Source organism: Triticum aestivum, chromosome 2D (genome assembly GCF_018294505.1).
Source record: "Triticum aestivum cultivar Chinese Spring chromosome 2D, IWGSC CS RefSeq v2.1, whole genome shotgun sequence".
NCBI lineage: Eukaryota > Viridiplantae > Streptophyta > Magnoliopsida > Poales > Poaceae > Triticum > Triticum aestivum.
In genome coordinates, this window is record NC_057799.1 from 74,046,413 (window position 1) to 74,061,089 (window position 14,677).

General features: G+C 43.1%; 1 protein-coding gene across 1 annotated transcript; it reads left to right on the plus strand.

The window, feature by feature from the left end:
• Window positions 1-1,878: 1,878 nt before the first annotated feature.
• On the plus strand, window positions 1,879-3,852 carry LOC123048784 (UPF0481 protein At3g47200-like). Its single transcript, XM_044471818.1, has 2 exons — window positions 1,879-2,589; window positions 2,913-3,852. The coding sequence occupies exons 1-2, from the start codon at window positions 1,954-1,956 to the stop codon at window positions 3,624-3,626; spliced, it is 1,350 nt and encodes a 449-aa protein (XP_044327753.1). The 5' UTR covers window positions 1,879-1,953; the 3' UTR covers window positions 3,627-3,852.
• Window positions 3,853-14,677: the final 10,825 nt, after the last annotated feature.

A 14,677-nucleotide genomic window follows, 5' to 3' on the forward strand; every position in this document is an offset into this window, starting at 1 on the left:
CTCCCTCCACAAATGCCAGAAACCTATCTAATTCTTTTACCAGAACAACTAGCACTAACAATCCAGATAAAAACAGGGCACAATCCAGAATCAGTGAATCATTTCTTCTAAATGCCAACAACACACATTTTCCCTGTGGTACAGGGAAAATATCCAAAACAGCACACCCCCATCCGAAGCAACTTGCTCCCAAACAAATTTGCATTGCAACTATAACAGCACACCCCCGTCCAGCACCATTTTCGCCACACCAACATGCTAATCAACTTACAAGCTAGCTAGCCAAATTCAACTAACTGAATCCGAACCCAATCCGACCAAAATCCAGAACTAAAACACAGAAAACTGAATCCGAACGCTTCCTGTGTCTCACAGAAATAATTCCTAACAACAAGAATTTTCCACTGAAACCAAGCTCACCAAATAAAACGTTGCAACATATATACTGAAATCCAAACCCAATCCAGCACTTTTTCCATTCTTGTAGGCGTACACTGATTCGGCAAAATCCAACCATATTCGCCCAACAGAAGTACTGAAGCTAACGCACATCCGAACTGAAACCAAAAGTTCATTTTTACCTGCCAAACTGCCAAAGTGAGCTAGACAACACACCTACGACGCAGGATCACTTGCTGAACAGCCGCAAAATCACATGAGCAAATACCTAGAAAAGTTTTCTTACTAACCTCCGTGTCTACTCTAGCCACTCGTAGTTTCAGAGGACACCTTGTATCTGTCTCCATCTCCATCTCCATCTCCGTCTTCATTTTCTTCGCCTGCCTTGTCGATGTCTAAACCTGCTTGTCGATGTCTAAACCTGCTGCACTCATGGAATCCTGGAACTCCACTGGGAAGACAGAACCATTCCAGCCCGCCGGCACGGAGACACCCCTGCGAGAATCAAATCTAGCCACATGAGCAAGTACTTTCCAATCCCACGCCGTTGAATCCACACGCAAGAGAGAGAAGAAGGAAATCAGCGTAGCAAAATGAACATACCCGTCGAGCTCGAGGCCGTCGGTGGACATATTGCCTTGCCGGAGCACAGTCGCCGCCGCCGTGCCGGTGTGTGAAAGAGAATGGGGTGGGGAGCGAATCCTGTGACGTGGCTCTATCTGCTCCACAAGGTAAGCCCGAGCGGCGTGGGGTGGGGTCTGACGAAGTCGCATTGGATCCATTTACCTGTGCTGTTTTGAACCACCCAACATGTTTCAAATTCACCCTAAAAAAAAACATGTTCCAAATTCCCGTCGCAGGACACACATGTCACAGCCCTTTCCAGGCTCGGGAACAGCTCCGTCCGATGGGTCGAACACAATACGCCTACGCGCAGATAGGAGTATCATGGGCCGTATTTCCCTCACTAGGCCTGGCAACGCAGCTGCCATGAACTGACAGGTTCCGAATCCCAAGGCCCAAACAGACGAGCCGGATTCCGGCCTGCCTGTAGCTCGGCCACCAAAAGCCCTCACTCATGGTATTTTTCTCTAAATATGCGCCATGACCTAGCTAGTTTCACCTGCTGCACTGCTGGTAAGCCCCCCGGCGTGCGACGGAGGCAACGGATGCGTAAAGCGCTACAGAATTGCACCAAAAGACACACGCTTCCGCGCATGACCGCGCCGTCCGGTCTTATCCTTATCTTTGCCTTCCATGTACGAAAGGTTTCCACAGACCAGTGGTCTACTCTACTGTATGCAAAGAGACGAATATATATCTAGCTAGCTTCCTTTGGGTAGCTTTAATACTAGACACCATTATCACATATTCCGGCTGTTCCATGAAGTGTCCTTTCAAATCTTTGGTCATCGTCACGCCGCCGCCGATCGGCTACGTACGTATACGAAAGCCTCCCTCCCCGGCTTCCTCAGCCCTCTATATAGCTAGAGCTTAACCTTCAAGCTGATTAACAAGGTGAGGTAAAGAAGTCTCTAATACGTACACAGTGTAATGGAGAAGCAGTACGACAAGGGAAAGCTGATAGATGGGGCTCCGTCGATCGGCTCCAGCAGCTGGGTGGTGGAGATGGAGGCGACGATCCGCGACATCGACCCGGAGGTGGAGATGGCGCGGTGGAAGCGGCACTCCATCTACCAGGTGCCGGAGCGGATCAAGAACCTGCACAACAGCAAGGCGTATCGGCCGGAGCTGGTGTCGCTGGGGCCCTTCCACCACGGCGAGCCCGACCTGCTCCCCATGGAGGAGCACAAGCGCCGGGCCGTGGTGCACCTGGTCAAGCGCTCCGGGAGGCCGCTGCGGGACTTCGTGGCCGCCGTGGCGGAGGCCACGCAGCAGCTGCAGGAGGCGTACAAGGACCTCGCCGGCCGGTGGCGCGGGGCAGAGAACCGGCAGCGGTTCGTGGAGCTCATGGTCACCGACGGCTGCTTTCTGGTGGAGGCCATGAGGATGGACGCGCTGGGCGGTAAGGTGGACGATGACTATGCGCCCAACGACCCCGTCTTTAGCCAGTATGGCTATCTTTACATGTGGCGGTATATCCAGTCCGACATGGTCATCATGGAGAACCAGCTGCCTCTGCTTCTTCTCCACAGGCTACTAGTCGTTTTGGATCATGACAAATATCAGGTATATATACTACTCAGTTACCTGCTCATCTACTAGTATTATCTTTTCTTCACTTTTTCAGATTTTTAAATTAATTTCAAAATTAGGTGGTGCAAACTGCAATATACTACTAAAATTAAAATGGTGCATATGTACTTCTCTATGTGTACATATATACATATTCAACTAATTGAGCTGCTAAAATTAAATAAAATGCAACTACGACAGTTATGTGGTCATACCTGTAAGGAAGATCAACAATGAAGAATGGTTTTTTCAAAGTATTTATAATGTAGAATGCCCGTTAGCCCTAACTATCTATACATGTTAACTGGTTGCTACAGGACGCTCGAGAGATCAGTAAGTTGGTGCTTGATTCCCTGTGTCCATGGCGTCGACACATGGTTGAAACTAATAACCCCTTGGGGCTCCACCCCCTTGACATCTTACACCAAAGCCTCACCCATGACGATCACCAAGACCGCAAAGGTTCGAAGGCGTATGTCATGCCCTCCGCAATTGAGATCTACGAATCAGGAATTAATTTCAAGGTGAGTGAGACTGACAGTCTCCTTGACGTGCACTTTGAACAAGGCGTGCTAAGCATGCCAGCGGTTAGGGTCGACGAATGCACCGAGAAGAGGTTTCTCAATCTGATGGCATTCGAACGTCTCCACCCCGCTGCTGGCAATGCCGTGACGGCCTACGTGATCTTCATGGACAACATGATTAGCTCAGCCAAGGATGTAGCCCTGCTCAGATGTAAGAATATTATCGAGAGTGGGTTGGGCAGCGATGAAGAGGTAGCTAAACTCCTCAACAACACGCTAAACAAGGGAGGAGTGATGAGCCCATCTAGCAGGCTCCATGATGTGCAGCGGCAGGTGAATGCCCACTGCATGAAGAGCTGGAATAGGTGGCGGGCTAACTTCATACAAACCTACTTGAGAAATCCTTGGGTGTTCATTTCCCTCATCGCCACTTTTATTCTATTAGTTGCCACACTCTTGCAGACCGTATATACGGTTGCACCTTTCTATAAGTACATGTCAACCTAGTAGCAATTTGGTACTCCGTCGGTTCCAAAATAGCCATCATATTAGGTTTTGTTAGGAAAAACATTTGACCGGCAATTACTCTATTAATATGTACTTCATGTGACATAAAATTGATGTCATTAGATTTGTTTAAAAAGTGCCTTTTGTTGTTTATGATTTTGTATCACAAAAGTTGTTTAATTGTTGGTGAAATTCTTTCCTAACAAAACCTAACACAACTGGTATTTTGAAACGAAGGGAAATGATCCATGGGTGTCCTACTATGAGCACCTAAATATACTTTTTATGATCTATGTGTTTACATCATATGTAAGTTGCCTTCAATGTGGAAACCTATCCACAACTAATTTGGCAACAAATTCAAAAGCCTTGAGTAAAATGCTCTTTTTAACTCTTATGGGAGGAAATTTAAGAGTTTTGCAACGACTACAAGGCTTATCCATCTAATACTCCCATGGTTTCATAGGGAAAGATCCACTTGTATCATGAGAAGATGACAAAAAAATATTGTGACCCGAGTTTCCGTATCAGTGCCATTAGAACTACCAAAGGAAATTGGATGGGAGCCAAGAATATTATTCGATATTTCCTAGGCACCAAATATATTTTCATGATGTTTCAAATTTTAGGGACATTATCTGAACTCCAATATCAACGGATACACCAATGCTAGATACTTATCAGATCCCTACAAACTATAAAACATAATCAGACTTTTTATTTTCTTTTTGACTGGCGAGATCTCTAACCCCTCCACCACAACATAGGGCTGCCTTTGGTTGCCTCTACCTCGGTTGTTGTGTGACATTACATCAACCCAGATAACATAAACTTGACAATTCATTCCATATAAAAATTCTAATAAGAATTCGTTGCACTCCCTCACTAGACTCGGAGTAGGATGGACCATATATATTTGTGGAATCAACAACAAATTAACGTAATGTTAACATGCCACATGCCTAGAGACGAGCCCCTCTAATTTTCTGGCCAACAAAGCAATGCTCTGTTCTTCATCTTTCCTGTCCACACAAAGCTGACCAGAAGGAACCATACATCGTGTCGCTACTCCCAAAGAAGGACGGGGCAGTCAACATAAAGAATTTCCGGCCGGTCAACCTCGTACACGGCGCGATTAAAATCTTTGACAAAGCCCTTGCATCGCGTCTGGTGGATGACCTCCCGAAACTAGTGGGACAATAGCAAAGCGCCTTTGTTTGAGGACGGTCGCTTCATGACAACTTCATGCTCATCCAAGGAACTGCGCGGAGACTACATGCACTCAAAAACCCATCGGTGATGCTCAAGCCGGACAAATCAAAAGCATTCGACTCGATACAGTGGTCCTTTGTCCTCGAGGTACCGGGAAGGATGGAATTTGGAGAGAGATGGATATCGTGGATATGCGGGTTGTTGGCCACCTCCTCCACCAGAATCATGACAAATGGCATCCCCGGGAGACCAATTCTGAGCTGCCAAGGGTTGCGGCAAGGAGCTCCCCTGTCACCCATGATCTTCATCCTATGCATGGAGCCTCTACATGGCCTCTTCAAGTATGCAGCATGCAAAAACCTACTCGCGCCACTTGCCAGAAGCGGAATGCAATCTAGAGTGTCCATGTTCGCGGATGACGTCATGGTCTTCTTCAAGCCGACGGAGATAGAAACGCGCACGTGCGGGGTAGTTCTTCATCTATTTGGGCAGGCGTCTGGGCTAACAGTGAACATGAGCAAAAGTGCAGCCATCCCAATCCGGTGCTCCCAGGAAGAGATGGACATGGTATTGATACGTCTCCAACGTATCTATAATTTTTGATTGCTCCATGCTATTATATATTCTGTTTTGGATGTTTAATGGGCTTTATTATACATTTTTATATTATTTTGGGACTGACCTACTAACCCAAGGCCCAGTGCAAATTGCTGTTTTTTTGCCTATTTCAGTGTTTCGCAGAAAAGGAATATCAAATGGAGTCCAAACGGAATGAAACCTTTGGGAGCGTGATTTTTGGAACAAACGTGATCCAGAGGACTTGGAGTGGACGTCAAGAAACCAACGAGGAGGCCACGAGGCAGGGAGGCGCGCCCCCACCCTCGTGGGCCCCTCCTGGATCCACCGACCTACTTCTTCCTCCTATATATACCTACGTACCCCGAAACCATCGAGGAGCACCACGAAACCCTATTTCCACCGCTGCAACCTTCTGTACCCGTGAGATCCCATCTTGGGGCCTTTTCCGGCGCTCTGCCGGAGGGGGCATCGATCACGGAGGGCTTCTACATCAACACCATAGCCTCTCCGATGATGTGTGAGTAGTTTACCACAGACCTTCGGGTCCATAGTTATTAGCTAGATGGCTTCTTCTCTCTCTTTGGATCTCAATACAAAGTTCTCCTCGATCTTCTTGGAGATCTATTTGATGTAACTCTTTTTGCGGTGTGTTTGTCGAGATACGATGAATTGTGGGTTTATGATCAAGATTATCTATGAACAATATTTGAATCTTCTCTGAATTCTTTTATGTATGATTGGTTATCTTTGCAAGTCTCTTCGAATTATCAGTTTGGTTTGGCCTACTAGATTGATCTTTCTTGCAATGGGAGAAGTGCTTAGCTTTGGGTTCAATCATGCGGTGCTCGATCCCAATGACAGTAGGGGAAACGACACGTATTGTATTGTTGCCATTGAGGATAAAAAGATGGGGTTTATATCATATTGCTTGAGTTTATCCCTCTACATCATGTCATCTTACCTAATGCGTTACTCTGTTCTTATGAACTTAATACTCTAGATGCATGCTGGATAGCGGTCGATGTGTGGAGTAATAGTAGTAGATGCATAATCGTTTCGGTCTACTTGTCGCGGACGTGATGCCTATATACATGATCATGCCTAGATATTCTCATAACTATGCACTTTTCTATCAATTGCTCGAAAGTAATTTGTTCACCCACCGTAGATCATGCTATCTTGAGAGAAGCCACTAGTGAAACCTATGGCCCCCGGGTCTAGTTTCCATCATATTAATCTCCCGTCAACGAGCCATTTCTGTCGCCGTTTATTTTGCAATCTTATTGGTTGCAAGGTTCTTATTTGTGTATGTAGGTACGAGGGACTTGCGTGTGGCCTCCTACTGGATTGATACCTTGGTTCTCAAAAACTGAGGGAAATACTTACGCTACTTTGCTGCATCACCCTTTCCTCTTCAAGGAAAAAACCAACGCATGCTCAAGAGGTAGCAAGAAGGATTTCTGGCGCCGTTGCAGGGGAGGCTTACACCAAGTCAAGTAAAGATTTGACTCCCGCCAACGTGCGATTTCTGGCGCCGTTGCCGGGGAGTCTACACACAAGTCAAGACATACCAAGTACCCATCACAAACTCTTATCCCTCGCATTATATTATTTGCCATTTGCCTCTCGTTTTCCTCTCCCCCACTTCACCCTTGCCGTTTTATTCGCCCTCTTTTTCCGTTCGCCTCTTTTTCGCTTGCTTCTTATTTGCTTGTGTGTTGGATTGCTTGCTTGTCACGATGGCTCAAGACAATACTAAATTGTGTGACTTTGCCAATACCAACAACAATGATTTTCTTAGCACTCCGATTGCTCCTCTTACCGATGCTGAATCTTGTGAAATTAATGCTGCTTTGCTGAATCTTGTCATGAAAGATCAATTCGCCGGCCTTCCTAGTGAAGATGTCGGCACCCATCTAAATAGCTTTGTTGATTTGTGTGATATGCAAAAGAAGAAAGATGTGGAAAATGATATTGTAATTGAAGTTATTTCCTTTTTCACTTAGAGATCGTGCTAAAACTTGGTTTTCGTCTTTGCCTAAAAATAGTATTGATTCTTGGAATAAGTGCAAAGATGCTTTTATCTCTAAGTATTTTCCTCCCGCTAAGATCATCTCTCTTAGAAACGATATTATGAATTTTAAGCAACTTGATCATGAACATGTTGCACAAGCTTGGGAGAGGATGAAATTAATGATACGTAATTGCCCTACACATGGTTTGAATTTATGTATTATTATACAAAATTTTTATGCCGGATTGAATTTTGCTTCTAGAAATCTTTTAGATTCGGCCGCGAGAGGCACTTTTATGGAAATCACTTTAGGAGAAGCTACTAAACTCCTAGATAATATTATGGTTAATTATTCTCAATGACACACTGAAAGATCTACTAGTAAAAAGGTGCATGCAATTGAAGAGATTAATGTTTTGAGTGGAAAGATGGATGAACTTATGAAATTGTTTGCTAATAAGAGTGTTTCTTCTGATCCCAATGATATGCCTTTGTCTACCTTGATTGAGAATAATAATGAATCTATGGATGTGAATTTTGTTGGTAGGAACAATTTTGGTAACAACGCTTATAGAGGAAATTTTAATCCTAGGCCGTATCCTAGTAATTCCTCTAATAATTATGGTAATTCCTACAACAACTCTTATGGAAATTTTAATAAGATGCCCTCTGATTTTGAGATTAGTGTTAAAGAATTTATGATTTCTCAAAAGAAATTCAATGCTTTGCTTGAGGAAAAATTGCCTAAGATTGACGAGTTGGCTAGGAACGTGGATAGAATTTCTCTTGATGTTGATTCTTTGAAACTTAGATCTATTACACCTAAGCATGATATCAATGAGTCTCTCAAGGCTATGAGAATTTCCATTGATGAGTGCAAAGAAAGAATTGTTAGGATGCGTGCTAAGAAAGATTGCTTCGTGAAAGCGTGTTCTTCTAGTTTTCATGATAATAAGGATGAAGATCTAAAAGTAATTGATGTGTCCCCTATTAAATCTTTTTTTGCAATATGAATCTTGATAATGATGGGACTGGAGATGAGTCAACTTTAGTTAAAAGGCGTCCCAATGATTCGGAGTTTTTAGATCTTGATGCAAAATTTGGTAAAAGTGGGATGGAAGAGGTCAAAACTTTACATAGCAATGAACCCACATTTTGGATTTCAAGGAATTTAATTATGATAATTGTTCTTTAATAGATTTTATTTCCTTGTTGCAATCCGTGCTAAATTCTCCGCATGCTTATAGTCAAAATAAGGCTTTTACTAAACATATCGTTGATGCTTTAATGCAATCTTATGAAGAAAAGCTTGAATTGGAAGTTTCTATCCCTAGAAAACTTTATGATGAGTGGGAACCTACTATTGAAATTAAAGTTAAAGATCATGAATGCTATGGTTTGTGTGATTTGGGTGCTAGTGTTTCCACTATTCCAAAAACTTTGTGTGATTTGTTGGGTTTCCGTGAATTTGATGATTGTTCTTTAAACTTGCGCCTTGCGGATTCCACCATTAAGAAACCTATGTGCCCGTAGATTTCATTATTCTTGATATAGAGTGCAATCCTTCATGTCCTATTATTCTTGGTAGACCTTTCCTTAGAACGATTGGTGCAATTATCGATATGAAGGAAGGGAATATTAGATTCCAATTTTTGTTAAGGAAAGGCATGGAACACTTTCCTAGAAAGAAAATTAAATTACCTTATGAATCTATCACGAGAGCCACTTATGGATTGCATGCCAAAGATGGCAATACCTAGATCTATCCTCGCCTTTATGCCTAGCTAGGGGCGTTAAACGATAGCGCTTGTTGGGAGGCAACCCAATTTTATTTTTGTTTCTTGATTTTTGGTTTTGTTTAGGAATAAATAATCCATCTAGCTTCTGGTTAGATGTTTTTTTGTGTTTTATTTAGTGTTTGTGCCAAGTAGAACCTTTGGGAAGACTTGGGTGAAGTCTTTTTGATCTTGCTGTAAAAAAATAGAAACTTTAGCGCTCACGAGATTAGCTACAACTTTTTACTGGAGAGTGCTATTTAGTTGATTCTTTTTTCAGATAATTATTAGATAAATTCCTCACGTCCAGAAATTTATTTTAGAATTGTTTGAGTTCCAGAAGTTTGCGTTAGGTACATATTACTACAGATTGTTCTGTTTTTGACAGATTCTGTTTTTCGTGTGTTGTTTGCTTATTTTGATGAATCTATGGCTAGTATCGGAGGTTATGAACCATAGAGAAGTTGGAATACAGTAGGTTTAACACCAATATAAATAAAGAATGAGTTCACTACAGTACCTTGAAGTGGTGTTTTCTTTTCTTTCGCTAACGGAGCTCACGAGATTTTCTGTTAAGTTTTGTGTTGTGAAGTTTTCAAGTTTTGGGTAAAGATTTGATGGATTATGGAACAAGGAGTGGCAAGAGCCTAATCTTGGGGATGCCCAAGGCACCCCAAGGTAAAATCTAAGGACAACCCAAAAGCCTAAGCTTGGGGATGCCCCGGAAGGCATCCCCTCTTTTGTCTTCGTCCATCGATAACTTTACTTGGAGCTATATTTTTATTCACCACATGATATGTGTTTTGCTTGGAGAGTCTTGTATGATTTGAGTCTTTGCTTTTTAGTTCACCACAATCATCCTTTCTGTACACACCTTTTGAGAGAGACACACATTAATCGGAATTTATTAGAATACTCTATGTGCTTCACTTATATCTTTTGAGCTAAACAATTTTGCTCTAGTGCTTCACTTATATCTTTTAGAGCACGGTGGTGGTTATATTTTATAGAAATTATATTGATCTCTCATGCTTCACTTTATTATTTTGAGAGTCCTTTAGAACAACATGGTAATTTGCTTTGGTTATAAAATTAGTCCTAATATGATAGGCATCCAAGATAAAAACTTTAAAGTGCATTGAATACTAAGGGAAGTTTGATACTTGATAGTTGTTTTGAGATATAAAGGTGATAATATTAAAGTTGTGCTAGTTGAGTAGTTGTGAATTTGAGAAATACTTGTGTTGAAGTTTGCAAGTCCCGTAGCATGCACGTATGGTAAACGTTGTGTAACAAATTTGAAACATGAGGTGTTCTTTGATTGTCATCCTTATGAGTGGCGGTCGGGGACGAGCGATGGTCTTTTTCTACCAATCTATCCCCCTAGGAGCATGCGCGTAGTGCTTGGTTTTTAATGACTTGTAGATTTTTGCAATAAGTATGTGAGTTCTTTATGACTAATGTTGAGTCCATGGATTATACGCACTCTCAACCTTCCATCATTGCTAGCCTCTTCGGTACCGTGCATTGCCCTTTCTCACCTTGAGAGTTGGTGCAAACTTCGCCGGTGCATCCAAATCCCGTGATACGATACACTCTATCACACAAAAACTCCTTATATCTTCCTCAAAACAGCCACCATACCTACCTATTATGGCATTTTCATAGCCATTCCGAGATATATTGCCGTGCAACTTTCCACTGTTCCGTTTATTATGACACGCTTCATTATTGTCATATTGCCTTGCATGATCATGTAGTTGACATCATATTTGTGGCAAATCCACCATGCATATTATTTCATACATGTCACTCTTGATTCATTGCCCTTCGTGATACACCGCCGGAGGCATTCATATAGAGTCATACTTTGTTCTAGTATCGAGTTGTAATCATCGAGTTGTAAATAAATAGAAGTGTGATGATCATCATTAATAGAGCATTGTCCCAAATAAAAAAAAGAGAAAGGCCAAAAAAAGGCCCAAAAGAAAAAAAAAAGAAAAAAAGAGAAGAGAAATAAAAAGGGACAATGCTACTATCCCTTTTCCACACTTGTGCTTCAAAGTAGCACCATAATTTTTATGATAGAGAGTCTCTTGTTTTGTCACTTTCATATACTAGTGGGAATTTTTCATTATAGAACTTGGTTTGTATATTCCAACGATGGGCTTCCTCAAAATGCCTAGGTCTTCATGAGCAAGCAAGTTGGATGCACACCCACTTAGTTTCTTTTGGTGAGCTTTCATACATTTATAGCTCTAGTGCATCCGTTGCATGGCAATCCCTACTCCTTGCATTGACATCAATTGATGGGCATCTCCCTAGCCCGTTGATTAGCCACGTCAATGTGAGACTTTCTCTTTTTTTTGTCTTCTCCACACAACCCCCATCATTATATTCTATTCCACCCATAGTGCTATATCCATGGCTCACGCTCATGTATTGCGTGAAAGTTGAAAAAAGTTTGAGATTACTAAAGTATGAAACAATTGCTTGGCTTGTCATCGGGGTTGTGCAAGATGAGAGCATTTTGTGTGACAAAAATGAAGCATGGCCAAACTATATGATTTTGTAGGGATGAGCTTTCTTTGGCTATGTTATTTTGAGAAGACATGATTGCTTGGTTAGTATGCTTGAAGTATTATTATTTTTATGTCAATATTAAACTTTTATCCTGAATCTTTCGGATCTGAACATTCATGCCACAATAAAGAAAATTACATTGAAGAATATGCTAAGTAGAATTCCACATCAAAAATTCTGTTTTTATCATTTACCTACTCGAGGACGAGCAGGAATTAAGCTTGGGGATGCTTGATACGTCTCCAACGTATCTATAATTTTTGATTGCTCCATGCTATTATATATTCTGTTTTGGATGTTTACTGGGATTTATTATACACTTTTATATTATTTTTGGGACTAACCTACTAACCCAAGGCCCAGTGCAAATTGTTGTTTTTTGCCTATTTCAGTGTTTCGCAAAAAAGGAATATCAAACGGAGTCCAAACGGAATGAAGCCTTCGGGAGCGTGATTTTTGGAACAAACGTGATCCAGAGGACTTGGAGTGGACGTCAAGAAACCAACGAGGAGGCCACGAGGCAGGGAGGCGCGCCTGCCCCTGGGTGCGCCCCCACCCTCGTGGGCCCCTCGTGGCTCCACCGACCTACTTCTTCCTCCTATATATACCTACGTACCTCGAAACCATTGAGGAGCACCACGAAACCCTATTTCCACTGCCACAACCTTCTATATCCGTGAGATCCCATCTTGGGGCCTTTTCCGGCGCTCTGCCGGAGGGGGCATCGATCACGGAGGGCTTCTACATCAACACCATAGCCTCTCCGATGATGTGTGAGTAGTTTACCACAGACCTTCGGGTCAATAGTTATTAGCTAGATGGCTTCTTCTCTCTCTTTGGATCTCAATACAAAGTTCTCCTCAATCTTCTTGGAGATCTATTCGATGTAACTCTTTTTGCGGTGTGTTTGTCGAGATCCGATGAATTGTGGGTTTATGATCATGATTATCTATGAACAATATTTGAATCTTCTCTGAATTCTTTTATGTATGATTGGTTACCTTTGCAAGTCTCTTCGAATTATCAGTTTGGTTTGGCCTACTAGATTGATCTTTCTTGCAATGGGAGAAGTGCTTAGCTTTGGGTTCAATCATGCGGTGCTCGATCCCAATGACAGTAGGGGAAACGACATGTATTGTATTGTTGCCATCGAGGATAAAAATATGGGGTTTATATCATATTGCTTGAGTTTATCCCTCTACATCATGTCATCTTACCTAATGCGTTACTCTGTTCTTATGAACTTAATACTCTAGATGCATGCTGAATAGCGGTCGATGTGTGGAGTAATAGTAGTAGATGCAGAATCATTTCGGTCTACTTGTCGCAGACGTGATGCCTATATACATGATCATGCCTAGATATTCTCATAACTATGCACTTTTCTATCAATTGCTCGACAGTAATTTGTTCACCCACCGTAGATCATGCTATCTTGAGAGAAGCCACTAGTGAAACCTATGGCCCCCGGGTCTATTTTCCATCATATTAATCTCCCGTCAACGAGCCATTTCTGTCGCCGTTTATTTTGCAATCTTTACTTTTAATCTTTATCATAAAAATACCAAAACTATTATCTTATCATCTCTATCAGATCTCACTTTTGCAAGTGGCCGTGAAGGGATTGACAAGCCCTTTATCGCGTTGGTTGCAAGGTTCTTATTTGTTTGTGTAGGTACGAGGGACTTGCGTGTGGCCTCCTACTGGATTGATACCTTGGTTCTCAAAAACTGAGGGAAATACTTACGCTACTTTGCTGCATCACCCTTTCCTCTTCAAGGAAAAAACCAACGCATGCTCAAGAGGTAGCAGGTATGTGGGACTCTGGGCTGCCCAATGGGAGGTTTCCCATGCACGTACTTGGGCTTGCCACTAACTCTGAGGAAACAGACGGGAGAACATCTTCAAAGGATGGTGGACCAACTTGCAGGATGCCTGCCAAACTGGAAGGCGGCCATGATGCCCAAAAGTGGTCGGCTCATCCTTATTACATCCGTGCTATGCTCCATCTCGATCCACTCGATGCTTGCACTGGATTGCCACCGAAGACACTAACGGCCCTTGTCAAAATCTGTCGAGGATTCTTGTGGTGTGGGAAACAAGAGGCGAATGGTGGAAACTGCGCAGTGGCATGGGACTTGGTGTGTACGCCAAAGAGGGCAGGTGGCCTTGGCATTCCGAACCTACATTGGCTCAACAAGGCACTATGGGCGAGATGGCCATGGCTGCAAAGATCAGATAGCTCTAGGCCGTGGGCAGAGTTCAAGATACCGGTGCCAAAGGAATCCATGGCCCTATTCCGCGCAACAACTCATATCACAGTGGGAAATGGCAGGACCGCTTTATTCTGGGAGGAAAGATGGATCGATGGGCAGAGAATATGTGAGCTTGCTCTGGCAGTATATGAGAGGGTCTCGAGGCGTACGTGAAGGACGCAGACTGTAGCGATAACTAACCATACATGGGCCAGGGACGTCGGACCGGACCTCACAGCCGGTGAGCTCGAGGAATTCCTATGACTATGGCACAAGATATCTACCCTCCAGCTCACGGAGGATTCTGAAGACACGGTGCGCTGGGCTTGGGAGAAGCATGGACAGTTCTTGGCACGTTCTGCTTACGACGCAAGGTTCATTGGATTGGAGGCCTCGCCGACGGCGCCCTTCACTTGGCAATTGAGAGCCCCCCTCAAGTGTCGATTCTACACCTGGCTTGCCTTCAAGAATCGCTGTTGGACATCGTATATACTCGCGCGACGAGGGCTCCCACACCAAGATGCATGCCCGCTATGCGATCAAGAGGAGGAGACCATACAACATCTACTAATCAACTGTGCATTCGCATGGCAGGTATGGCATTGGTTCGTGGAGGGTACTGGTAGACAAGGC